Source organism: Tilletiopsis washingtonensis (genome assembly GCF_003144115.1).
Source record: "Tilletiopsis washingtonensis strain MCA 4186 unplaced genomic scaffold FA09scaffold_15, whole genome shotgun sequence".
In the NCBI taxonomy this organism is placed as follows: domain Eukaryota; kingdom Fungi; phylum Basidiomycota; class Exobasidiomycetes; order Entylomatales; genus Tilletiopsis; species Tilletiopsis washingtonensis.
Genome location: NW_020312012.1, coordinates 466,286 through 489,558, shown reverse-complemented (window position 1 = coordinate 489,558; position 23,273 = coordinate 466,286). Strand labels below are relative to the sequence as shown.

The 23,273-nt window shown below is 67.6% G+C and overlaps 9 protein-coding genes across 9 annotated transcripts; 5 read left to right on the top strand and 4 right to left on the bottom strand.

The window, feature by feature from the left end:
* Positions 1-40: 40 nt before the first annotated feature.
* On the bottom strand, positions 41-3,348 carry FA09DRAFT_299352 (putative VAS1-valyl-tRNA synthetase; the record flags this gene model as incomplete). The annotated part of the gene is made up of 3 exons (XM_025740278.1): positions 41-438; positions 497-3,019; positions 3,078-3,348. The coding sequence occupies 3 exons, from the start codon at positions 3,346-3,348 to the stop codon at positions 41-43; spliced, it is 3,192 nt and encodes a 1,063-aa protein (XP_025597232.1).
* A 294-nt stretch (positions 3,349-3,642) lies between these two features.
* FA09DRAFT_73768 (hypothetical protein) lies at positions 3,643-4,583 on the top strand. The gene is made up of 2 exons (XM_025745807.1): positions 3,643-3,874; positions 4,018-4,583. The coding sequence occupies exons 1-2, from the start codon at positions 3,679-3,681 to the stop codon at positions 4,362-4,364; spliced, it is 543 nt and encodes a 180-aa protein (XP_025597231.1). The 5' UTR covers positions 3,643-3,678; the 3' UTR covers positions 4,365-4,583.
* A 9-nt stretch (positions 4,584-4,592) lies between these two features.
* Positions 4,593-5,952, top strand: FA09DRAFT_331007 (hypothetical protein). The gene has a single exon (XM_025742833.1). The coding sequence runs from the start codon at positions 4,938-4,940 to the stop codon at positions 5,868-5,870; it is 933 nt and encodes a 310-aa protein (XP_025597230.1). The 5' UTR covers positions 4,593-4,937; the 3' UTR covers positions 5,871-5,952.
* FA09DRAFT_73903 (hypothetical protein) lies at positions 5,947-7,137 on the bottom strand. The gene has a single exon (XM_025745809.1). The coding sequence runs from the start codon at positions 6,991-6,993 to the stop codon at positions 6,022-6,024; it is 972 nt and encodes a 323-aa protein (XP_025597229.1). The 5' UTR covers positions 6,994-7,137; the 3' UTR covers positions 5,947-6,021.
* On the top strand, positions 7,081-8,225 carry FA09DRAFT_299271 (hypothetical protein; the record flags this gene model as incomplete). The annotated part of the gene is made up of 3 exons (XM_025740276.1): positions 7,081-7,245; positions 7,360-7,432; positions 7,504-8,225. 3 exons carry the CDS (start codon positions 7,081-7,083, stop codon positions 8,223-8,225), a joined length of 960 nt encoding a protein of 319 aa, XP_025597228.1.
* A 1,163-nt stretch (positions 8,226-9,388) lies between these two features.
* On the bottom strand, positions 9,389-13,712 carry FA09DRAFT_339869 (hypothetical protein; the record flags this gene model as incomplete). Its single annotated transcript, XM_025744259.1, has 5 exons — positions 9,389-9,539; positions 9,590-9,826; positions 9,879-10,512; positions 10,565-12,086; positions 12,135-13,712. 5 exons carry the CDS (start codon positions 13,710-13,712, stop codon positions 9,389-9,391), a joined length of 4,122 nt encoding a protein of 1,373 aa, XP_025597227.1.
* A 267-nt stretch (positions 13,713-13,979) lies between these two features.
* On the top strand, positions 13,980-18,059 carry FA09DRAFT_73791 (hypothetical protein). Its single transcript, XM_025745808.1, has 5 exons — positions 13,980-15,864; positions 15,916-17,346; positions 17,401-17,454; positions 17,512-17,658; positions 17,709-18,059. The coding sequence occupies exons 1-5, from the start codon at positions 14,107-14,109 to the stop codon at positions 17,952-17,954; spliced, it is 3,636 nt and encodes a 1,211-aa protein (XP_025597226.1). The 5' UTR covers positions 13,980-14,106; the 3' UTR covers positions 17,955-18,059.
* A 2,747-nt stretch (positions 18,060-20,806) lies between these two features.
* Positions 20,807-21,883, top strand: FA09DRAFT_73709 (hypothetical protein). Its single transcript, XM_025745806.1, has 3 exons — positions 20,807-21,205; positions 21,319-21,594; positions 21,667-21,883. The coding sequence occupies exons 1-3, from the start codon at positions 20,932-20,934 to the stop codon at positions 21,774-21,776; spliced, it is 660 nt and encodes a 219-aa protein (XP_025597225.1). The 5' UTR covers positions 20,807-20,931; the 3' UTR covers positions 21,777-21,883.
* Positions 21,814-22,931, bottom strand: FA09DRAFT_361660 (HAD-like protein; the record flags this gene model as incomplete). The annotated part of the gene is made up of 3 exons (XM_025745385.1): positions 21,814-22,501; positions 22,584-22,650; positions 22,812-22,931. The coding sequence occupies 3 exons, from the start codon at positions 22,929-22,931 to the stop codon at positions 21,837-21,839; spliced, it is 852 nt and encodes a 283-aa protein (XP_025597224.1). The 3' UTR covers positions 21,814-21,836.
* Between the last annotated feature and the right edge of the window lie 342 nt (positions 22,932-23,273).

The following is a 23,273-nucleotide window of genomic DNA, read 5'->3' as shown; positions in this document are numbered from 1 at the left end:
CGCCCCTCTCTAACTCTCTATGGTGACGAGGACGCCGCCTCTAGCCGCGCAGCGACTCGAAGGTGGCCTTTGCGGCGAGGAGCGCCTGCTTCTCGGCCTCGAGGTTCTGCTCGCGCTCCAGTGCGGCCTGCTGCACCTCGGCGGGCGTCTTCTCCCAGTCGGCGCTCGAGCGCTGCGTCTCGATCTTGGCCAGCGCGGCGCCGTTGAGCTCGACCTTGGCCATGAGCTTGCTCAGCTCAGAGTCAATGTCGACCTTGCCCTTGACGAGCACGTGCGCGTTTGTCCGTGCCGACGGCAGCGACGCGACGGCGCAGCCCTGCGGCACCTCCGACGCAGAGACGACCTCGACCGACGTGCAGCCCTTGATGAGCGTCACGATGATGAGCTGCTGCGAGCGCAGCAGCTCGGCGGTCTGCGCGTCCGACGTCTCGAGGTAGGCTGAGCAGAGCTGGATGTCAGCGACGAGCCATCGGCACGATGCGGAATCAGCACTCACCCTGGATGCCGGTGGCCAGGCCGTAGTCCGAGGCAAGAGCGCGCACGGAGCGCACGGCAGCCATGACGTTGTCGAAGTCGTGCGCGGCCGAGGCCTGATTCCGCGCGTCAAGCACCTCGGGGAAGGGCGCGATGGAGATGGACGGCGCCGTGTGGCTCTTGCGCCGCGGCAGGCGCTGCCAGAGCTCCTCGGTGACGTAGGGCATGAAGGGGTGCAGCAGACGCATGCCGGCCTCGAGACACGTGTAGAGCGTCTCCTGCGCCGAGCGCCGCGCCGCCTGGTCCTCCGCCACCGGGTCGGCGATGGGCTTGATGGCCTCGATGTACACGTCGCACAGCTCGTACAGCCAGAAGTTGTACGCGGCAGTCGTGGCGGCCATGAAGTTGCGCGCCTCGAGCGCCTCGTTGACGGTGCGCACGGCCTCGTTGAGGCGGAACAGGATCCAGCGCTCGGCGGCGCACTCCTTGCCCGAGACGTGCTCCTCGTCGGCCGGCGCAAAGTCGCCCTCGAGCTTCATCAGCGCGAACTTGGTGGCGTTCCAGAGCTTGTTGCAGAACTTGCGGTAGCCCTCGACGCGCTGGATCTCGAGGTTGATGTCGCGGCCCGCGGCGGTGAAGTTGCAGAGGGCGAAGCGCAGCGCGTCGGTGCCGCACTGCGGGATGCCCTTGGGAAAGTCCTTCTTCTGGCCCTGCGTGGCCTTGATGACCTCCTTCTCCTCGAGGTTGCCCTGCCGCAGCTGCTCGTGCAGCGCCTCGAGCGTGGCGCCCGAGATGACGTCGAGCGGGTCGATGACGTTGCCGAGCGACTTGCTCATCTTGCGGCCGTGGGCGTCGCGCACCATGGCGTGGCAGAAGACCTCCTTGAAGGGGATCTTGCCCGTGAAGTGCACGCCGAGCATGACCATGCGCGCGACCCAGAAGAAGAGAATGTCCCAGCCCGTCTCGAGCATGGCGTTGGGGTAGAAGTGCTTGAGGTCGGGCGTCTGCTCTGGCCAGCCCATGATGCTGAAGGGCCACAGGCCCGACGAGAACCACGTGTCGAGCACGTCCTCGTCCTGCCGCAGCGTGTACTTGGCGCCGCCGGCCAGCTTGGCGGCACGCTCGTGCGCCTCCTCCTCGGTGCGCCCGACGACCCACTGCGTCGCGTCGTTCTCGTCCTGCTCCTTGCCCTCGATGTTGACAAAGTAGGCCGGGCAGCGGTGGCCCCACCACAGCTGGCGCGAGATGCACCAGTCCTGGATGATGTCCATCCAGCGGAAGAACTCGCGGCGGCTCGAGTCGGGCACAATGACCATGTTCTGGCTGTTGACGGCCTCGACGGCCGCGTCCGCCAGCGGCTTGCAGCTCACCCACCACTGCGGCTTGATGAGCGGCTCGACGATGTCGCCCGAGCGCGAGCACACGGGCACCGTCATCGGGTTGTCCTTCGTCTCGACGTACAGGCCCTTGGCCTTGAGCGCCTCGATGACGGCGCGGCGCGCGTGGAAGCGCTTCATGCCCTTGAACTCGCCCGCGTTCTCGTTGAGCGTGCCGTCGTCGTTGAGGATGTTGATGAACTCGAGCGAGTGGCGCTTGCCGACCTCGTAGTCGTTGGGGTCGTGCGCCGGCGTGATCTTGACGGCACCCGTGCCGAACTCCATGTCGACGGCGATGCTGTCGGTGACGATGGGGATCTTGCGCCCGGGCAGGAAGGGGTGGTCGAGCGTCTTGCCGTGCAGGTGCGTGTAGCGCGGGTCCTTGGGGTGCACGGCGACGGCCGAGTCGCCCAGCATCGTCTCGACACGCGTCGTCGCGACGATGAGGCGCTCGTCGCTCTCCGAGCCCGAGACGGGGTACGCAAAGCTGACAATGACGCCGAACTCGACGCGCTCCTTCTCGTCGTAGCCGGGCACCTGGAGAAGCGTGCGGCCGGGCAGCGTCTTCTGCTCGACCTCGAGCGTCGAGAGCGTCGTGTTGAGGCGGCAGCACCAGTTGACGAGGCGCGAGGCACGGTAGATGACACCTTGCTCGTGCAGGCGGCAGAAGGCCTCGTTGACGGCGCGCGAGCGCGTGGCGTCCATGGTGTAGGCCTCGCGCGTAAAGTCGTACGAGGCGCCGAGACGCCGCGTCTGGCCGCCGATGCGCTTCTTGTACTCCTGCGACCAGTCGTACACGCGGCGCAGGAACTCTTCACGGCCGTACTGGTGGCGCGTCTTGCCCTCGAGCTTCATCAGGCGCTTCTCCACGACGGCCTGCGTGCTGATCGAGGCGTGGTCGTAGCCCGGGTTGAAGAGCACACGCCAGCCACGCATGCGGTACCAGCGCACGAGCGTGTCCTGGATCGAGATGGTGAGCGCGTGCCCGATGTGCAGCGCGCCCGTCACGTTCGGCGGCGGCGCCGGGATGACGAAGGTGCGGTCCAGGTCGTACGGGTCGGCATCGGTGGGCTCCTTGGGCGTGTAGAAGCCCGACGCCTCCCACCACTCGTACCACGACTGCTCGACGTGGTCCGGGTTGTAGCCGTTCTCCATCGGACCCGAGAGGTCTGCACCCGGACGTCAGCTCCCAGCTACTCACCAGCAGGGCATGCAAGCCACACTCACCCTTCTTCTCGCCCGGCTTGGTGTTGTTCACCCACTCGATCTCGGGCTTCTTCTCCTTCTTGGCCTTTGCGCGCTTCGGCTCGGCCGGCTTGTCGGCGGCGGCGCTCTCCTTCTGCTCCTTCATGTTCTGCTTGGCCGCCTTCTGCGCCGCACGCTCGGCCTCCTTTGCGGCGCGCTTTGCGGCCGACTTGGTCATGGGCTGGCCGTCGGGGCCGAGCGGCAGGGCCTCGGCGCCGGGCCCCGGGGCGGGCGCGGCAGGCGGCGCGGACATGGTGAACGAGGCTCGCGGCAGCGCGGCGGCAGGTGCGCGGGCGGCGAGGCGGGTGTGGACAGAGGACAGCGAGGGGCGTGCGGAGCGGCGCAGCAGAGACGCAAGCATGCACTGAGGCACGGCGGACGGTGCAGCGAGTGCGGGGGTGTGGTGCGGAGAGAGGACGGGGGCCGAGTCAGCAGGAGAGGAGAAGCGCCCCATGGCCGAGTGCCGCGGCTGCTCGATAATTGCCGTCACGTGCGCGCTGCGCGGCGCCAAGGGGCCTGCTCCCACAGCCTGCGCCTGTCGCCCTCTTCCACCATCACCCCCTTGCACCCTCGACGCACCGCCATGGCTCTCCTCGCCGCCCTGCGCACCACGCTGCGCCCGCGCCCTCACCTGCTGCCCGTCGCCAGCGCCTCGTACGCCAGCGCCAGCCGCGTGTGCGCGCGGCCCGCCGCCGCCTCGTCGGCACTGGGCGACCCGGCGCCGCAGCCGCCGCCGGCCGGCGACGCTGCGCCGCAGAAGGGCGCCGAGAAGGCTGCCGGTGAGTGTGCAAGCGTGATGTACGGCAGGGCTGTGTGTCGCTGCTAGCTCGGCTGCAGCTCTGGAAGGCTGTCAGCCTTGTAGCAGCTAAGCACGCCTAACTCTCCTGTCACTGATGCGCTTGCTGACGCGCCCGCTTCGCAGCTCCAGCACTCGGCTTCACCTCATCATGTCCGCCCGGCACCGTGCTGACGGGTCTTGGTCTGCTCAAAGACACGCCTGACCCCGTCGCCCGGCCCGACGCCGACTATCCAGCATGGCTGTGGGAGCTGCACACTGCCGGTGCCGCCGGCTCCGCCGTGGCGGGCGCCTCGGCGGGCATGACCAAGGGCGAGCAGCGTGCGGCGCTGAAGCGCGCCTCGAAGCTGCGCAAGGGCAGCGAGAAGAAGGCAGAAGTGGCCGTCGACGACTCGCCGGAGGGCCAGCGGAAAGCTCTGCGCAGCAAGAACCGCGAGGCCATCAAGGCGCGCAACTTCGTCAGCTCGAATTGATGCGCTTTTCGTCACGCCCGCCGAACGGTCTTGGGGTGCGGGTGCGCGCTGCAGATGGAGAAGCGGAGGAAGCGGTCCGCTCCCGCTGGCTGGACGGGGAGCCATTGGGCTGCGAGCACAGCTGGAAGCGGACCCTCTCCAGCCGGCCGAATGAGGAGTTGCAGGGCAGGCTGTCAGGCGAGAGTCGTCATTGCTGGACACAGTCGGACTGCGAGCCACTTCAGCATCGGGCGGACAGCGGAAAAGGCGCCTGCATCCTTGCCCGCTCGTGTGTCCAGCAGGCTCTGCGAGACAGGCAGGCGCAGCGCAGCGGTGTTGCAGACGAGCATTGGCTGGCAGCCTCGAGCGTTGGTCGTGCAGACGCTTCTTCACGGCGGGAGCAGCGACTCGGCTGACGATGCCAGCAGCAGGTGACTTGACGTGCAGTCTCACCCTTGCATGCTGCTCGCCTTCTACTTGGCACGACGGCCTCTCGTCGGCCCTGCAGGTGTTGGGCAAGGGCCTAGAGCCAGCGTGCGAGCACTGCTCGGGGCGAGACCATGTCACGTGACTGCAACCCCCTCGTCGTCGACGATGCTGCACCTCCGTCCCAATGGCACACGGCACCTCGGGCACGTCGGCCCATGCGGCCTCGGGGGAGGAGCAGGATGCACACGAGCTGGCCACATTTCAGATTCGAGGGCTTTCTGCTCTCGGTGCAGTCTCGGATCCGACGCCGACGCTTCCTCTTTCAGCGCCATCAGCCCCGCACGACACCTGCGCGCAGGCGCGGCCGCGCGGCGTGACGTGACGCTCCGCCGGAGCCGCGCCTTGCCGTTGCAGTCTGAGTGCCCTCTCCTTCAACCTCTTCGCCGACGTTGCTCCTTCGCGCTGCCAGCGGCCACGCTAGCGCGCACCCCGCAGTTCCCCGCAGTTGGCCAAGACGGGCGAAGTGGCGAGGCAAGGCGCGCAGAGAGCACAGACTGCAGAGGACCTCACCCGCGCGGCGACGCGCGCATCGTCCACGCGAGCGCCCTCGCAGCGCCCAAGACGCGCAGCCGCCGGCAAATAAGGCCTTTGCACGAAAGCCTGACAAACAAGTCGAGGCAGCGCTGCGTTCTGAGGTCTGGACACTCGGCTGCTCTCCTGCGGCGCATGCAGCTCGCGCGTGAGTGGGCAGCGAAGGGCGGAGTCGAGCGGCGGCGCAGCTGTGCAGAGCTCCGCCCGTGTTATGCGCAGCGGGCGAGACGGAGCCCTTCGCTGCTCCGCCTCGGCCGCGGCGGCGGATGCAGACGCGAGAGGGGGCTCCTTGCACGCCCTCGCCGAGGGCTCCTGCGCCGCCTGCCGTGCTCACGCAGCCCTCGCTCTGCTGCGCGCTGCCGATCAGTGCAGCGCCGCGATGCCGAGGGCGAATGGTACGACGAGCTCGCGCAGGAAGCCTCTCAGCCCCTCTATGCCGCGCTCGCCATCGACCGCCTCGCCGCTCCGCGCCCAATCGCACGCAGACGTGGCCCACGGCACGCATAACGTTGCGCTTGCGAGGGCTCGCAGGCCATCACCTCACGCCCAGCCCGATGCGGCACGCGGGAGGGGGTGCGCACGCCGCACAGGGATGGACGCGGTCTCACGTTGCTGCGGTCTTGTCTCGCCGGCGAGCAGCAGCTTTGTAGTCGGCGCTTCAAGTGCGGCGGCGCGGGGCTGTAGTCGGCCGCGCTTGTGCGTCATGGACCGCAAAGTCGCGCTGCGCTAAGGCGGTCAGGCAGCAAGTTGAGCGAGCTGTCGGGCGCTGGCGCAGTGCCTGGGCGCTGCTGCGTTCTGCGCCCTGGGCTGCGGGGAGAGCAAGGCGAGACCTCGCTAGCCCCTTGGGGCAGCACACGAGTGTGCAGCCTCGACGGCGGGCCAACGAGCACCGCTCTAGCGCGGCGGAAAACGGCGATGCGTGCACGGCACCGCTGCGGTGCCTCGAGCGGGCGCTGCAGCGGGGAGCGGATATTTGACACGCCCTGCGCCTGCAAGGGCAGCTGCGCAGCGGACGCAGCGCCTGCTGGCGGAGTCGGCCGTGACGGCGGCACGGCGAGGCGAGAGAGGCGAGGCGAGGCCGCTGCCGACGCCGTCGCCGTCGGGGTGCGGAGAGCGAGAGCGGCGCTTCGCTGCACGCACGACGTCTGCGAGGAGGCCCCGCGCAGCCGTGTGCCGCACCGCTGAGGCTGCCGCTGCCCAATTTCCCCATCGGCAGCGCGCGCTGAATGATCGCCCGGGCACCTTGCGAGAGGAGCTGTGCCGCGCACTTTGGGCTCGTTCTGCGCGGCCCTTCACGCAGACGAGGGCCCCAGACTGCTCTCCTGCGCCCTGCGGCGAGCAAGCAGAGCAGGCCGCCGATTCGCAGCCCGCGCGCCGTGTGCGCACGACTTTGCGTCGTCAAGCTCGCCGAGCCCCGCGCTGCTGCTGCTGCGTCCCTGCCAGGGCTCACGCTCACGCTGTGCCTGTCCGGCCGGCGAGGGCGAACCCGGCTCTCGCTCTGGCGCGGCTGCCCGCTGCCGCTCGAGCTCATCCCAGACGGCCCTCTCCGCACCCCCTTCTCACCTCTCTCTCCCCCACACACTCCTTCCTCTCTCCGGCCCTCTCCTCTGCTCGGCCCGCGTGGCCTCATACCCCCTTCTCTCCCTCTCCTCGGCCCCCCCACCTCTCACCTTCTCTCTTCGTCTCTTCGCAGCTCGCCGCACCCGCCGCGCACACCATGGGTCTTCCCGAGCGCCGCAGCGCCACGGTGCCCGCCGCGCGCCGCACCGGCGGCCCGCCGGCCATCAACCCCAACCTCATCCTCGGCGTGCGCTTCATCCTCACCAGCCTCGTCTGCGCCCTCGCGCTCGCCACGGCCATCATGGCCATCCTCGTCGTCGACGTGAGTGTGCAAGGGCCCCAGGCCGTGGCGGACGCGTCGCGAGAGGCGGCGACGGCAAGGCGCTGAGCCGGGCCCGTCTGCGGTGGTGCTGACCGCTCGCTCGCTCGCTCGCAGTACTACAACAAGCACGACCCCATCATCCGGCCGTCGTGGGGCTCGCTCATCTTCCTCATCATCCTCGGCCTGTGTAAGTCGCGCGCGCGCGCGCCACCTCGCCGCACTGCTGCGCGTGCCCCCCCGCTCACGCCCACGCACCAGTCACCTGCATCATCTACTTTGGCTACAACATTGCCATGCCGCTCGCGCCCTTCATCAACTACGGCGACTTCCTCTACGGCCTCTTCATGGTCAAGCTCGAGCTGCTGCTGCAGTTCACCATGTGCGTGCTGTGGGTCTCGGGCGCGCTCGCCTATGCGTCGGACATGCGCGGCTACGAGAACTGCCAGTTCGACGGCTACCTGCACTACCCGCGGCCCGACGACTTTGAGCACGTGTGCGACCTGACCAACTGGACCGTGCCGCTGGCGTACGCCACGTTTGGCATGCAGGTTCTGCTCTGGTTCTTCGAGATGTGCTTTGGCATCTACACGTTCCTCTACCTCGACCAGGAGAGCCTCAACGAGCCGCACTTTGCCTGGGGCCGCCGCGCCTACGACTACCGCACCGGCGCCGGCTCGTCGGGCGCCGCGGGCCGCGGCAACACCTACCGTGCGCGCGCCGTGCCGGCCGACGACGGCAGCGACGCCGGCTCGCAGCCGCGCTCGACGGGCCGGCGCGGCGCCGCCTACAACGACCCCGAGCGCGGCTCCGAGGAGATGGCCGAGGACCGCTCCGACGCGCGGCCCGCCAGCCTCGGCGCCCGCGGCCGCCGCGGCTACGACGAGGAGGAGGGCGAGCTGGCCGAGACGGAGCAGCGCGGCGCTCCGAGTCCGGAAGGATGGCACCTGCGCGACGAGCCAGCCGGCTCGCATCGTGCCTGAATACCCCCCGGCCAGTCCTTCTCCGTCGTCTACCCGACCGAGTGCGCCGCCTTTCCCTTCTTCGTTCCGCTTCCGTCATCGGCAGGTCTGCTGCATCAGCACCGTCTCCGTCCGTCCGCCTTTACCCTGCCCTCAGCATCTCTCTCTGCGCGCGTGCTTCTCTTTTCATCTTGCTGCCTTTCTTTGCTGCACTCACTCACCCCTTGCTCACCTTCTCGCTCGCCACTGCCTTCTTTCTTTTTGCCACACCCCTTTTTAACGACCTCTCCCTCCTTTTTCCTTCTGCCTCAGATCTGCACCACGCTGGCTTGTGTCGCTGCAAAGCGCCGCCGCGTGCCCGATGTCGCCGCTCCATCCGAATGGAAGCCGCGCCGGGCCTCTCTCTCATGTCTGCCTCTTCAACTCACTTTCACTCCGCTGTCCACAACGCACGCCCGCCCACGATCCTTACTATTATCATCCTCTCGCCTTGCCACCTCCCACACTCTCGATGCTTCACCCACGCGCGCCGGTGCCAAATCAGATGCCCCATTCTTGCCCCCATGCTGCTGTGATACCGGGCATAACGCGAGGCCGATGTGACAGAGTAGTCGGCCTCACAGACGCTACTCGACTGGGCATGCATGCGCCAATGAGTGCGGGGCCTCCGGCTGATGCACCGCCCGGCACATGCTGCCGGCCGCTTTTGCTTCCGAGCAGAGAACTGTAGCATCCCGCCGCTCGGTGACGGACAGGCAAGGGCATTCGAGAACGTGGCCTTTGCACAAACTGCCTCCAGCCTCGTCTTGATGAAGGGGAGAAAGGCTGACACTGCAGGGCCTGAGCCGCCCCAGCGCAGAGGCGTCCTCGTCCCGGCCCTTGAGGAGCCTCTCTCTCTTTCTCTCTGACTGCGAGCCGTCGCGACCTGCCGCAAGGTGGACCATGCTCCTCTCCCATACGCCTGCAGAGTCGGGAGTGAAGCCGTAGAGAGGCGCGACTGCCGAGGTGTGAGCCGTGCCGCTGAGCTCGCACATCTATGGAAGGAGCGATCTAACCTGTGGCTGCGCAGGCCGAGGGAGGATTGGGTGTTCACGAAGTCGAAACTCCCAGACTCGAGGCACAAAGACTTCGAGCCACCAAACCTCAGGTTTGGTGCGGTGGCACTGCGGCCAGTCGGCCGGTGCCTACTGGCGCAGCGGCTTGGGCGGCGGCGGGCGAAAAGCACCGCAGTTGTGCCGCAGCTGGTGTAGGCCTGCGAGCATGATGTTGACGGCTGCTGCCACGTCGCGGGCGTACGTGCGATGGCAGCTCGTGCAGTGCTTGATGTCGCGGACGCTGCGCAGCTGCGTCAGCGAGGTCAAGTGCAGGGGAGCAGACACACTCACGCCCGGGATCGGAAGCGCCGGCGAAGGCCGCTGAGCCGCTGTGGTTCGCCGCGCAGGTTCTTCTTGCTGTCAATCTTGCGCCCGGTGGACGTGCATGCCGAGGGACACGCCTGCGACGTCATGAACTCGTCCTGCAGGCGCCACACGATAGGCAGGCCGCGCAGTCTGGCCTGGCGCATGCACTCGCGCAGCAGCACGCTGCTCGTCTGCCCTGCGAGGCCGGGCCTGCGTGTGGATCTGCGCGTCGTGTCAGCTGCCGCAGCGCGCACCATGCAGGCGGACGACTCACTTCCAGTTCCCAACATGCACCACCACCAGCGCATCCCTGCTGCCCCACGTCTGGAAGCGCTGCGACATGAGTCCGACGCCCTCGCGCATCACCAGCCACTCGAGGATAGCGTCGACGGCCAGCTGCAGCTGCCGCTTCTTGACGCGCCGCAGCTCGTCCCGCAGCGCCGACACGGCCGGGCTCTGCTCGAAGGCTGCCGCATGCATGTGCCGGGCAGCAACGCCCACGGGCGCCGCTGCGTCGTGCGTGCGGCGCAGCTTGGCGATCTCGCTAGCGAGCCAGTTGCACTGGTCCGTCATCGTCTCCTTCTTCAGCGCGACGGCCTGCAGCCGGCGCCAGCGCTGGCGGTCTTCGTCGGTCGCGCCGTAGAGCTCGTCGGAGAGGCTGCGCTTGGTGCGTGTCGGCGCCAGTGGCGGCAGGCGAGCAGCAACGCGCTCGTCGGCCGTGAGCGGCGCTCGGCCGTCGGGGTGTGTGCCATCAGGGCACGTGTAGTAAGTGCCGGGCTCCATATCGACGAAACGGGCCATGGTGACGATGTTGTTGATGCCGGGGTCAACGCCGACGTGCATCACGGGTCGGCCGGCTGCCTGTGCCTTGCCGATGGCAAGGCGCGTGTTCTTGCGCGATGTCGTGCCTGAGCAAGAAGAGTGAGTCGCAGAAGAAGCCAGCGCCAGCACTCTGCTCACCGCTGAGTGCGCCCTGGTTGGCGCTTGTGCGAGCAGCCGGGCTGCCGGTGAAGTCCTCGTTGCTCGGCAGCGGCAGCACCACGGCGCGCCGAACGCCCACCTGCACCCCGCAGAAGCGCTCGTGCCGCTGCAGGCGTCGCCACACCATGCTTGATTGGTGTGGCGCCAAGCGCGCCGCGCACTCGCTGAGCACCGGTGCGCCGACGCGGTACTTGTCCTCTTCGGGCGGGGCATTGGCGTCGAGCATGCGGAAGCGCACCGGTCGAGTGAGGTTGCAGTAGTACCACCGCATGCTGGCGCCGTCGCTCGTCACCGTGCCCGTCGGGACCCATGCGACGCCCATGCCCATGGCGCCCCACGCCTGTCGCGCCGACATGTCGAGAGCAGTCTCAAGAAAGTGGAGCGTCGAGTCCATGGCGGCCTTGTCGAAGCTCGTGCAGTCCTTGGTGAGCTCCGGACTCAGGCCCAGCTGGCGGCGCACGCGGAACTGCATCTCGGCGCAGATGGAAGGCAGGTCCGGACGCAGCGCCCAGCGGCCCGGGTGGCGCACGACGCCGCAGCGGGCGAGGCGCTCGGAGTCGGCGGCTGCGCGCAGCAGCGTGCTGTTGGTGTCGATCCATGAGGCGAAGGCGGCCAGGCGCTTGGCGCCAAAGCGGAAGAAGTGGCCGAGGCTCGAGCGCGTGAATATGCCGACGAATGAAGGCGCGGCAGTGCCGCTCAGCAGCGCCTTCCCGCTCAGCGCCTCGGCCCAGCCCTGGAGCAGGTGCAGCGTCACCGTGCCGCGCGCGCTGCGCATGATTTGGTCCAGCGTGAGGTCCCAGCCGCCCTCGGCGCTGTCCTCGAGCGTGCGGCGGGCAGCCACGACGTGTGCGTCACGCTGCGACAGCAGCGCCTGCAGCTCTGAGTCGCGTGCGACGCCGTGTTGCGCACGGCCGTGTCGATCAGGCAGCTCGCACGACCAGAGCCGCTTGGTTAGCGTCCGCCCGCGCTTGTTGTGCCCGTAGCGCAGATGGATGGCGCTGCTGACGACGCCGCGCACCCGCTCGGCGAGGCGCGACCACTCGCCGAAGATGTGTGCCGCAAGGACGTTCGGTGTTGCCTTGTCAAGCATTGCAAAGTCGGGCAGGACATAGCCGGCCTGCTGCACGGCGCGGCGAGCCTGCACCATCTCGTCGCTCCAGCCGCCAGACGAGCGCACGGCTGCAAACTCGTCGTTGGTGTAGCCGTTGGGCGCTGCCATGCCCTTGTTCAGGAAAGACTTGCTCGAACAGCCGCTGCGGCACACGAGGAAGAGGTGCCTGAGGCGATCGACTGCAGTGGCGTCGCTGCAGGTGAGCCAGCCGGGCTGCAACTTGAGCATCTCGCCGAGTGCCACGCGCCACACGACGATACAGTGCTGGTTCGAGTATGCCTCCGTTGAGACGAGAGCAGCGAAGCCCGGAACGGCCCGGAGATGGGCCTCGCTGACGCCACTGTTGCCCAGTGCCGCCATGCTTGTGCAGTGCGTCGCAAGCCCAAAGTGCTGCGGCACGTCAGCCAGGATCAATGCAAGCCCCACTGCCGCACGCACCTTGGTCATCGTCTCCTTGTCAACTGTGCTGTCCTTGATCTTCGTCGTGCTTGCACCTCCGTCGTAGACCTTGGGCGTCTTGCGCAGGAGCTTGACGGCCGTGCTGCCGCGCGCGGGCTTCTTCGACTTGGCCGCCTCCTGCTTGCTCTTGTCGAACACGCGGTCGGGTGCCGGGCGCTTGGGCGTGAGGTGAGTCGTCGGGACATTGCCCTGCGTGCGCGGCACGAGAATGTCGGGCTTGTGCGACAGCACGGCGCGCGACACTTGCTGCTTGAAACCAAGCGCCTTGCCGCCGACGTTGCCGTGGTCGGGTGCGCGCAGTGGCGGCACCACAGGCCGATGCTCCTGTGGGTGCTCTTCCCAGTGCGCCAGTCGGCTGCCGTCGCGGAAACCGAGCCGCGCCTGTGCTGCGGCGCGGGTGGCCTCGTTGCGGCACTTGGCGCGTGTCTCGGTCGCCCCGTGCTCGGCGAGGAGGTAGACGTCGGCGATGCGTTGCACAGCCGCCACCTCGGCGGCGGTGTGGTTGTGGCCAACGCGCTCGATGATGGCGTGGACCCGTGCGGCCAGCAGCGGGCGTGCTCCGACGTGCAGCAACGCATTGGCGAGCTGGCGCTGGTTGATGAGCTGCTTGGGGCCGATGCGGTGCAGCCCGTTGCCGTAGTCGGTCCTGCACAGCGCGACAAAGGCAAGGACGCGGGCCTCGTCGAGGTGCGGGCCGAAGGCAGCAGACCATGTGGTGTTGAGGGCGTGCGCGAGGCGGTTGCGGTCGAAGAGGTGCTGCCAGTGAAACTCGGGCGGCGGCGCACCAGGCACGTCGTGCTCCTCCAACGGCACGGCACGCACGACCCAGCGGTACGCGTCGAGGGCGTGCACGAGCATGTCGCTGTCGATGGAGAGGACGGCCGAGGACTCGCCGTGGCCCAGCGAGCGCGACAGGCGGGCGATGAGCAAGTCGGCCTCGTTGTGGGCGACAACGTGCACGATGGGCGCAGCGCTGCCGGCGACGGCATCCTCGTCAGCCGTGACGTGGCCAGGCAGGTCGGCGACCAGCGCAGCAACGCCCTCGGGCGTGTAGAGGTCGGAGAGCATGGCCATGGCCGCGTGCGTTGCGTGCTGGCGCAGCTGGGCTTCGCGCGGTGCGGCCTCGGCTGCCTCGCGCTGCCACGCAAGGAGGCCGGTGGCCATGGCCTGCATGCGCTTGCTCGTTGTGTCCTTCTTGATGAGTGCAACGTTGGGCCCGTCCCAGCAGAAGATGGAGCGCTCAGCAAGCCCGAGGGCGCCGAGGCGCAGCAGCTCGGCGCGCAGAGCAGCGAGCACGGCGGAGCGGAGAGCAGCAGCGGTCTGCGGCACGGGCACGGCCGCGTCGGCCATGCGCGCTGTGATGGCGTACTCGATGGGCGTGGTGTCGACGAGGAGGAAGCGCAGGGGGCCGCCGGTGGCAATGGCGTGCTCGAGAGCGGCGCGCTCGCCGCGATGGACGTGGACGAGCTTGCGGGCGCGGACGGACTCGCCGCCGATGAGGGCAGGCGCGAGTGCAGTGTGCCCGCCGCCGCCGGCCCCGCCCGTGGTGAAGCCCATGAGGCGGGCAAGATGAGTGTGAAGGTGAGTGTAGCGAGGCGAGTGTGGGCGAGTGAAGTGTGGTGGAGAACGAAGGAAGCACGCTGCGCAGGCCCGCTTTTGAGTGCGTGGGGGGCCTGGGCGATGGGCGCAATGCGCATTTGTCCCACACTGCACCGACTCGTTCGCAAGGGGACGCTGCCACGGCTTGTCGCCGCCTTGTGCGGCTGTGCTGGGCCGCAGCAGCATCCTCGCACGTGCGCAGAGCCCCTGATGCGCCCACGGCGCAGAGGGGGGCGCAACAGGGGGTTACCCTTTCGGGACGCGTCGCGTGAGCGCCCTTGCTCCCTCTGCTTGCCGTGGCCTCGAGTGTGCTGCTGGCGCCGTCACTCCACCATCCACTGCTCCCTCCAGCATGACCGACTTTGTTGCCACTCGCACGCACGACTTCCTGCCGCAGCTCAACCGCCTGGCCGAGCTCTCCGTCGCCGAGCCCGCTGAGCCCGCTCCAGGCAGCGAGGTGCCCGCAGGCGCGACCGATCGCCACCTCGCCCTGATCTGGGCCGACCCCAGCTCGCACACCTCGCTCAACCACAACAACGTTCTCCGCATTCTCAACTCGCTGCGCAAGGCCGTGCCGACCCTGCCGCTGCACGGCCTGCGCCCCGAGGCCTTCATGCGCGCCGTGGCCGAGCTTGCGAGCCGCACCGACGACTGTCCTGCGCTCTCGGCGCGCTACGCCACCAAGGACGAGGCACAGACTCTTGTGAAGGACATGTGCCTGGTCATCGAGCTGCTGGAGCCTGCTGTCCTCACAAGCTTCGTCCGCCAGGCCATCCGCGACGCGGACGAGGCTGCCGAGGACGCGCCGCCAAGCCGCTTCGCCTCGCTGTTCGAAGCCGCAGAGGCCTTGGCGGCCAACCTGCGCGGGCAGCGCCCTGCCACCGATCGCAGCGCGCTCTACTGTGCTGCAGCGGGCCTGCTGTTCGCGCAGATGCTCGGCCCGGCGGTCGTCGCCGAGGCCAGCGCGGCCAAGGGCGCCGTCGTCGGCGAGGAGCACAAGTTCTCGGGCAAAGGGTCGGACGTCGTCCTTGACGAGGCGGTGCCCAGCGCCATCGACACGCCCAGCAGCGCGCCCTGGACGGTCGTGGTCGTGTGGGGCAAGATCGTGCAGGAGATCGACAAGAAGGCGCGTGGGGCGCCCGACGACGTGTTCGAGGAGGACGCCGCGCCGGATTGGCGCAAGCCGTATGCTCCGCTCGACGCCGGCGACGAGACGGAGCCAAGCGAGCTTGTGGAGCAGATGTGCCAGGGCATCGAGGCCGCTCTCAAGCTCAAGAAGGCACCGGTGCTCACTCGCAACTCCACGCTGTCCGAGCGCGTTGCTGTCTTTATCTTTCCCGACGCGCAGCTCAAGGGAGGGCTCGGCTTCGACCGCGAGCTGCTCGAGGCCGCGAGAAAGGCGCTTGGCAGGGGCACGAAGGGAGTCGAGAACGCTCGCAGCCCCGACGGCCCCTTCTTCCAGCTTCTGCTGCACGGTCTCTTCGCCGGTCTGCGCGCCGTGCCGTCGTTTGCCAGTGTGCACGCCGCCGTGGAGGAGCACGTGCCGGCCTATGCTCGCACGGACCCTGCAAAGCTCTTCAAGGGCATCAAGAAGAGCGTCGCGGGCGAGAAGCTCACGCCGGTCGAAGACGCACGCGCGCGCCGCTCCGCCAACAACGTGCACCGGCTGTATTGTGCGCTCAACGGCGACGAGGCTTCGGACGCCGAGGACAGCGACGAGGACGAGGCCGAGGAGATTCCCGTCGACGAGGGCGAGACGTCGGAGACGGTCGAGGTCATGTTCCTGCGCGTGCAAGAGCTGCTCGGCGGCTCGCTCACGCCGGCGGCCGAGGAGGCGCTGCGCGAGGAGGCGACGCTGGCGTGGCGCCTCGAGGCGCCTGGCTTTGAGTCGAGCTACGAGGAGGCCAAGAAAGCGCTCAAGGACAATCCGGCCAGTACGACTTGGCCCACGCCGGCCGACCAGGCTCAGCTGCGTGAGGCGCTCGCAGCGATCACGAGCCTCAACAAGGACAAGCGCGTGCGGGAGCTGCTGGTCACACACGGTCGCGCACGCGTTCTGGCCAATGCGGAGCGCCGCACGCGGGAGCACAACGAGAAGATCTGGGTGACGGTGAGTTGGCTGTCAGTGCGACACTGCCTTGCTGCTCACGCCGTTGCACAGATGGAGAGGGAGCTTGTCGACTTTGAGCACGAATGCGCCGCAGTCGTCGCCACGAGGCGCAAGCAAATTGTCATTCTACGGCAGAAACGAGACGTTGCCGCGCAGGAGGACGCCAACGATGATGCGCCAGCCTCGCCGCTGCCGCCGCCGCCGCCCAAGGCCGTGTCGTCGCGCCCGAAGCGGCGCTTTGCCTCGCCGCCCACGAACGGTTCTCGACGCGCCGTCTCGCGCTCGGCGCGCAAGGGCAAGCAGAGCACACACGCAGCCCAAGCGTCACCTGACACGTCGAAACCCCAAGTCCAAGACCAGGTGGACCGCTCGAAGTCGGACCGCCGCCCAGCAACACCTGCCAAGCCGCAGGCGGGCGCAGACGTCGGCCACAGCGTCCCGGACGTGTCGCCCGGCGAGCCGTTTGTCAGCAAGCGCGACCACCGGCGGCGCATGTCATCGCTCGAATTCGGCTATCATCCGTGCGACTGTTTCGATGAGTACGAGCTGGGGGTTCGGCTCCTTGCCGACACCACGCTCTGCGAGCGCAACGCTCGTGCGGCGAGAGTCAAGCAAGATCGCGGCGTCGAGACCGTGGCCGACGGCTGTTGTCTGCCCTGGAGCACGCTGGGTGGCGCAGTCATCAGGGCGCCGCCAGACGGATACTGCGGCTATGCTGCTGTCTCGCGCGTGAGCTCCGGCGGCATTCAGCTCGACGACGGACGCGCATATCGACGCCGTCTGCACTCCGCACTTCGAGCCGAGCCAGAGCGTTTTGCGCTCTGCTTCACTCCAGAACGGCAGGCCGGCGGTGTTCACCACGCGCTGCAGCGCACGTGTCCGGACCACCCGGAACCGGGCACCAATTACTTCTGGTACGACAACGCGATCCTCAGCCCGATTGTCGCCGAGCTGGAAAGTGCGCCTCTCCTCGTGTGCTTCTTAGGCGACATGCGTCATGTGGGCGCCGAGTCCTCGCCGCGACCCGACGAGCTGATCCGGGGCACGCTGTACTTGCCTGTCACCGCGTGCGCAACTCTCGCACCGCGCGCAATTCTTGCCTCTTCTGCGCATTTCGATGCCTTTGACCTGCTCCTCGACATCTCGCAGCTGGGCCGTCCGACGATACTGTGGACTCAAGTCGCATCGGCCATGGGGAGCGAGGCTTGGCAGAAGTCGAGGAATCGAGTCGACCTGCCTCCAGGACTCGCGCTGCTGGATGACGCAGCCGGTGGGCGCGAGGACGACGGTGAAAGACGCGCAAGCACGAAGCAGAGTACGGCGGCTGACACCCGGCGCGCAGACATGGTGCTAGAAGCAGATGACCTCCTCACCGACGACGAGTCCATGGAGAGCGATGCAGAGTCGCCCAGCCTGCCGGACGACCAGGCCAGTGCCGATCGCAACGCTTCTGAGCACGAGAAAAGCGGCGCTCACGAAATGGTGCGTGTCTCGCTCGACAAGCACTGCGGCGCCGCTCATCTCTCCTACTCGCAGGGATCGAGCTTGGGTCTCACGGACATGAACGCCGCCGATGGCAGCCCCGAAAAGGTGAGACCGCAGGCCAAGGCAGCCAGAGCGTGCAGGCGCAGGCTGACACGCTTGCAGAAGATGTTGATTGTGCGTCTCCGCCGAGCTCGTGTCTCGGGAAGCGACTACGAGAGCAGCGGCACAGCGGGCGACACCTCGCACGACAGCAACCAGAGCAAGCGCTCCGACGTGACTGCCGCGTCTGGTGACGACGGTCTGCGCAGTGTGAGTTGCGTGTGTTGCGATCAGGTGCACCGCTGACTCGTGCTGCATAGCCTGCAAAAGTTCTGGCAGCCCTGCAACTCAGCGACAACGCCAACTTGCCGCCGTCTCGCAGTTCGCCCAAGAGAGGACCTTCCACGCTGCCTCACGACGAACAGCCGCCGCTGCGCATCTCGCGCACCGACGGCCGCGGCCGAGGTCGCTCGAGCGGCGATAGCTCGCCGCAGCTGCGTCGCAGCCCGCGCATCAGTCGATCGGGCATGGACGACGGCACGCAGACAACGAGAGAGGGAGCATGAGATGGAGGCGGGAAGATAGGCAAGGCGCTTGCGTGCGTCGACCGCATCCTTTGTGCCCGATACAGAGGAAAGCGCACAAGAGCTGTCGGCCGACAAGGCCGGCGATGCGGGGCAGACGCCGGCCGACGCTGAAGCCGAGCCCGCGGACGCTCGAGCCCGCGCAAGCGCCTGTCAAAGGTGTCGAAGCGCGCCTCAGCACCGCAAGAGCCTCAGTCCCGCGAGTCGCCAAGCGAGGACGAGCAGGAGCCGCTGCGGGCACGCGAGCGATCAAAAGGCCCCCAGGCCCGACTTGCCGTGGTGGTACCAGTGGACAATGCAGTCTTGCTCGAGCTCTCGCCAGACGGGCATGGCGCAAGGTCGATGTGGTCGAGACGATGCCAGCGCGGGCTCACACCTGCACATGCCACGGGTCGCGGGCTTGGATGTTCGAGCGATCTCGAGGCGTGGCCATTAACCCCTGACGGCCTGCTCATTTATGACGCGACGCGAGCGCACCGCGCCTTGGAGGCCGCGCCGCCCAATGTTCCGCGTTTGCGTTCTTGCGAGCCAGCCTCTCATCTTCAGTTGTGAAATTCACGTGGCTGTGGATCTGGATGAGATCCAGATTGTTCGTGCGAACCCGTCTCACAACCAGAGCAGAGCGTCTGGTCAGAGGAAAGCAAACCCGGTCGTGCTGGTTTTTCTTTCGCCGAAAACCCGAGGACTCAAAACCGGCCGGGTTTTTCCCACGCGTCTCGCTCCTGCGCGTCGCCGCCGCCGCCGCCGTCAATACGTGGCCATCCATGCAACACATTAATTAGGCCCCACAGCCGCTGCTGCAAGAGCGGCCTGAGGCATCTGCTGGTGAGCATCTTCCGCCGATCTGCTTGTGTCTTCACATCACCATATCTCTGTCATGCGGCTATGCCAATGCCACTCGGGCTCTGGGTGCTTTCTGCCCTCCGCTGGCACGAGGGCGCCCCGATTCCATGGGCCAGTCTCCCTTCTCTCTTCTGCCCGCTGCCGGCTCGCGCTGCCCGAGGCGTGATTGTGCACGTCTTCAGCAAGATGCACACCCGAGATGAGTTGAGTTTGGGGCTACCTCGACCGGCGAGGAGCGCCAAGCTCTAAGCCGCGGAGTAGCGCTACCGGCCGGGAGAGGCGTGGGAGCGCACTCGGAGCGGTGGTCGGAGACCGAGAGCGGAAGCTTGGTGCTGCGGTGACGAATCCGCAGACAAAGACGATACACTGGCACGGGTGAGAGTGCCGGTGTCGATCGAGGCAACGCTGTTGTGCAGCGCTACACCTTTGCAGCCGTGTGACGGGCAGCGGGAGCCGAGCGTGACGTCTACAAGTAGACGCGACGCGCCGAGAGGCCCAGTCGATGAAGACTGCGGCGGCTCGGGTCCGAGGAGCTACGCCGGGGCTGGCGAAGCGACTCGATTGAGATGCGACGTCGGTGCTGGCGACGCGTCTCGATAGGCGAGAGGCCTCACCGGGGCTGGTGACGGCGGCTCGCGAAGGGGGCGGAGAGGCCTCACCGGGGCTGGTGACGGCGGCTCAGCGAACAAGGGCAGACTCTGGAGAGAGCGCGCACGAGTCAATTGCTGTGAGAGGCAATGTAAAGACAGAGGGGAGTAATTGGGTGACGTGTGCGCTCGGGGGCTGGCTCGCGTGAGTATAAGAGGGGAGCGCGCCTGTCGAGGAGCGAGACAGGCGCGGTGCGTTGCGCATGGCGCGAGGAGAGACACTAGGCGCAGCCTGAGTGTTGAGAGAGGAGCCGTCGAAATCGGACGGCGAGGAGGGGCGGCCGCCGGCTCAGGGGGTGATGAGCCGGCGGCGTTGAGGGGCGCACGCGAGCGCTAGGTGCGAGCGATGCCTACGTCCTGCCTGTGCTCGCAGCATCAGGGTAGGTTCGGCAATCATCGCTGCGACACCCGCCGTGATGGAGGGGGTGATGTGAAAGGAAGAGGTTGAGGAGCCGACGCGGGATGAACCATGCGCGGCGGCGACGAAGGCGGTGATCGGTTGCTGGGCGTCGCGCAGCGGCGTGTGCAAAGGCGGTGGCGCCGGCTGTGACGAGCGTGAGCAGCGCAATTGCCCCTACCTCTTCCAGATGACGAGACGCGGGGATCGGAGGCGAGCGGAGCGGCGAGTCGAAGATTGTTGGAACAAGAACGGTCTGCGAGACGAGGCGGCGGTGAGGAGACAAGTGGCGGCGATGCGAGGCGTCGCAGGAAAGGGCGCAGTGTCGGCGACAATGAGGCGTCGGCGCGTGCGTCCCGCAGCGGCGTCGGCACGGACCGCGAGATCGCTCTATAGGGGCTGCGCGACAGGGGCCGGCGAGCGACGGCAACGAAGCCGTGGCGTCGCACGGACTCTGCGATGTGAGGCGCGAGTAGCCCTGATCGCAATTCCCACAAGCAAGGCCGCAGTCGCGCGTCGCAGGCGCGGGGCGTGCGTGGCGGCAGCGGAGAAAGCCAGCACTCGGAAATCCGAGCGCCGGCATCGGGGACCATGCGGTCGCGCAGGGCGGTGACGTCGTGCGCCGCGCCAAGAAGGCGCGACCGAGGGCGCGGCCGCGCGGGGGCGCGCAGCACATGACTCCTCCACCAGGTGCAGGGCGCAGCAGCGGCGTCTCGACCTCGTGGCTCGCTTCGGCAGCGCATCCGAGCGCCGTGAGCGAGGCGCCAGAATCGCCCGTGCCCGCATGCCGCACAGCCGCAGTCAGTCGCCCCTTTCCCTAGCGCCGAGCTGAGGCAGCGTCAGGGCGCAGTCAGAGTCTTGATGGGCCATGCGGTGCTGTGCCCCATGTGGGCTGGGCCAAGAAGCCCGCGGGCGAGGCAACGCCAAGCATGGCTCGCTTGGCTGTGGCCACGGCCGCCGACGGCGCCCGCGAGCCTCTTAAGCGCACCCACACGGCCGTGGGTGGAGCGACGAGGCCCTCCTCACCAATCCACACCTCGCACTCACCTCGACACACCCGCATCCAACAGTCATGACTGGCTCACACGGCCCTACCGAGCGCCCAGGCTGGGCCGTGGCGCACCTGGTGTGTGCGCTGCTGGCCGCCGTGTGCGCCGCCTTCACGCTGGCGTTTGGCTTTGGCTGGAGCGAAGCTTCCGGCTCGCTGTACGAGTTCACCATCGTGCTCATCACGGGCGTCAGTCTTGTCCTCGCATGCGCCGCCGCATCCCTCATCCTCGCATGCGTCGACCTGGCACACCACTTCTCGCCACGCGGCCGCGTCGTGTGGAGCAGCATCATGTTGTGTGCGTCCGTCGTTCGGCCCGCCCCGCTGCCTCGTTGCCAACCCCCCTCCCCCGGGCCCTGAGGCAGAAGCAAGGCTGACCACGCGACTCCTCCCTCCTCCTCCTTCTGCCAGTCTTCTGGACAGGCGCAAACGCCGTCGTCACCGCAGGCGGAGTCGGCAAGGCCGTCGCCTTCGCACGCATGGCGAACAGCTACTCGAACAACGACGTGGCCACCGCGGTGCGTCTCCCCCTGCATCCCGCTCCCAGGAACTCTCGAGCCTCCAACGCTGACCCCTGCAGAACACAGAGATACGACATGTACCTGCGGCGCGTGTGGGGCGACAACGTCGTGGTGCCGTGGCCCTTCTGGGCTCTCTGCATCGTCTCCATCATCGCCATTGGCGCCTGTGAGTGAAGATGTGGGCGAGACTATTTTGCACTGCGCTTCGAAGCTCATTCCCCTCCTTCTGCCCCCCCAGGCCTCGGCACCATCTTCAGCTCTGCGCGCGAGGAGATGCGCCGCGCACGGCGCGATCCGGGCTACAATGCCATGGCGGAGACGCAGAGCACCAAGGAGGGCCAGGCCTAGAATTTGCTGCCTTCTCGCGCTCTACACTCTTTCGTTTCTTGCCTTGTGTTGCATTCTGGGTCATCGATGTGCATTCGCCTGCTGTACATACAATGCCACCTCGTTGAGGCTCTCGATGCGCACGTCGCTTTCGACGTCGCGCTGTGTGCCGTTGCGGTCGAGCAGCAGCACCTGCGTGCCCGCCGCCCTTGCTCCGTCGTAGTCCTCTGCTTGCATGTCGCCCACCACGAGCGTCTGGCGTGCCATTTCATCCCATCTCTCTCCCTCTCCCTCTGCTTGCTCCTCGGATGCGGCGCCGACGCGCGCCAGCACACGGCGGAAAAAGGCCCGCTCGGGCTTGCTGGCGCGTAAGTCCCACGTCAGACGAGGACTGAGACGCAGGCCCGGCCGCAGCTCGAGCAGATGCGCCGCCGAATGCGCCGCCAGCAGTTGCCGCAGCGCCGCGACGATGCGCGCGTCGCCATTGCTCGCCAGCACCACGTCGGGCGCGCGCGCAGGAGGCAGGGCGCGCAAGGCCTGCAGCGCCTCGAGCGTCTCGGGAAAGAGCTCGTAGGCCTCCTTGGAGGCGAAGCGCCGCAGCAAGCGCGGCGCCAGTTCCCCTGTGACTTGTGAAGACGACGCAGAGGGCGCACACTCGGCAAACGTACGCACGATCAGGCGCGTCCACCAGGCGTCGGGCCCGAGCGGCGCATAGCTGGGATGCGCTGCCGCGAGGTGCTTGAACGCTTGTGTGTGTGTGTGTGTGCCCGTCAGCATCCAAGTGGCGAAGTGCGGCGCGGCACGCCCACGCTTGGGGGCGCCCCTCACCCTGCTTGAAGGCCGGCGCGAGCTTGTCGGCATCGTACTCGATGCCCAGCTTGTGCGCTTCCTCTCCCTGACCATGTGCACGCGCCCGCGGGGAGGGGGGGGCGGGGGGCGGAGAGGTAAGAGAGAATGCTGATCAGCTTTGCGCGCAAGCCACACTGGCGCAACCTCTCTCTCTGTGCCACCACACGTAGCAGCAAACGAAACGAAATGAAGCGAAACGAAACGCACATACTGCAGATGCGGCGCGATGCGAGGGCGCAGCAGCGTGCCAAAGGCGTCGAGCAGCACGAGGCGCACGGGCGCAGATGTGCGCGCCGAGAGGCCCAACATGGCGCTGCTGGCACGCATGGGGCTGGCGCGCGGCTCGAGAGAAGTCAAGAGAGACTGAGTGGGTGCTGTTGGGTACGATGGAGGAAGAGAAGCAAAAAGAGAGGCCCCTAAGACTCGCGACTCTCTCGACGTCGGACGCGGCGCCGCGCAAGGCAAGCGTGCTGCCGCTCGGGCCTCATGTGGAGCGTGGGAGCAGGCCGCCCGAGCCGCGCTCCTCGTCGATCTCTGCGAGACCGAGACTGAGAGGCTCGCTGCGGCGGCTGCGGCGGGCTGCCAAAGTGACACTTGCTCCCCTCTCCTGCCATCGACGCACAGGCCAGGTAAGGCTTGTACGTTGCCTCGACGACTTTCCTTCCTCGA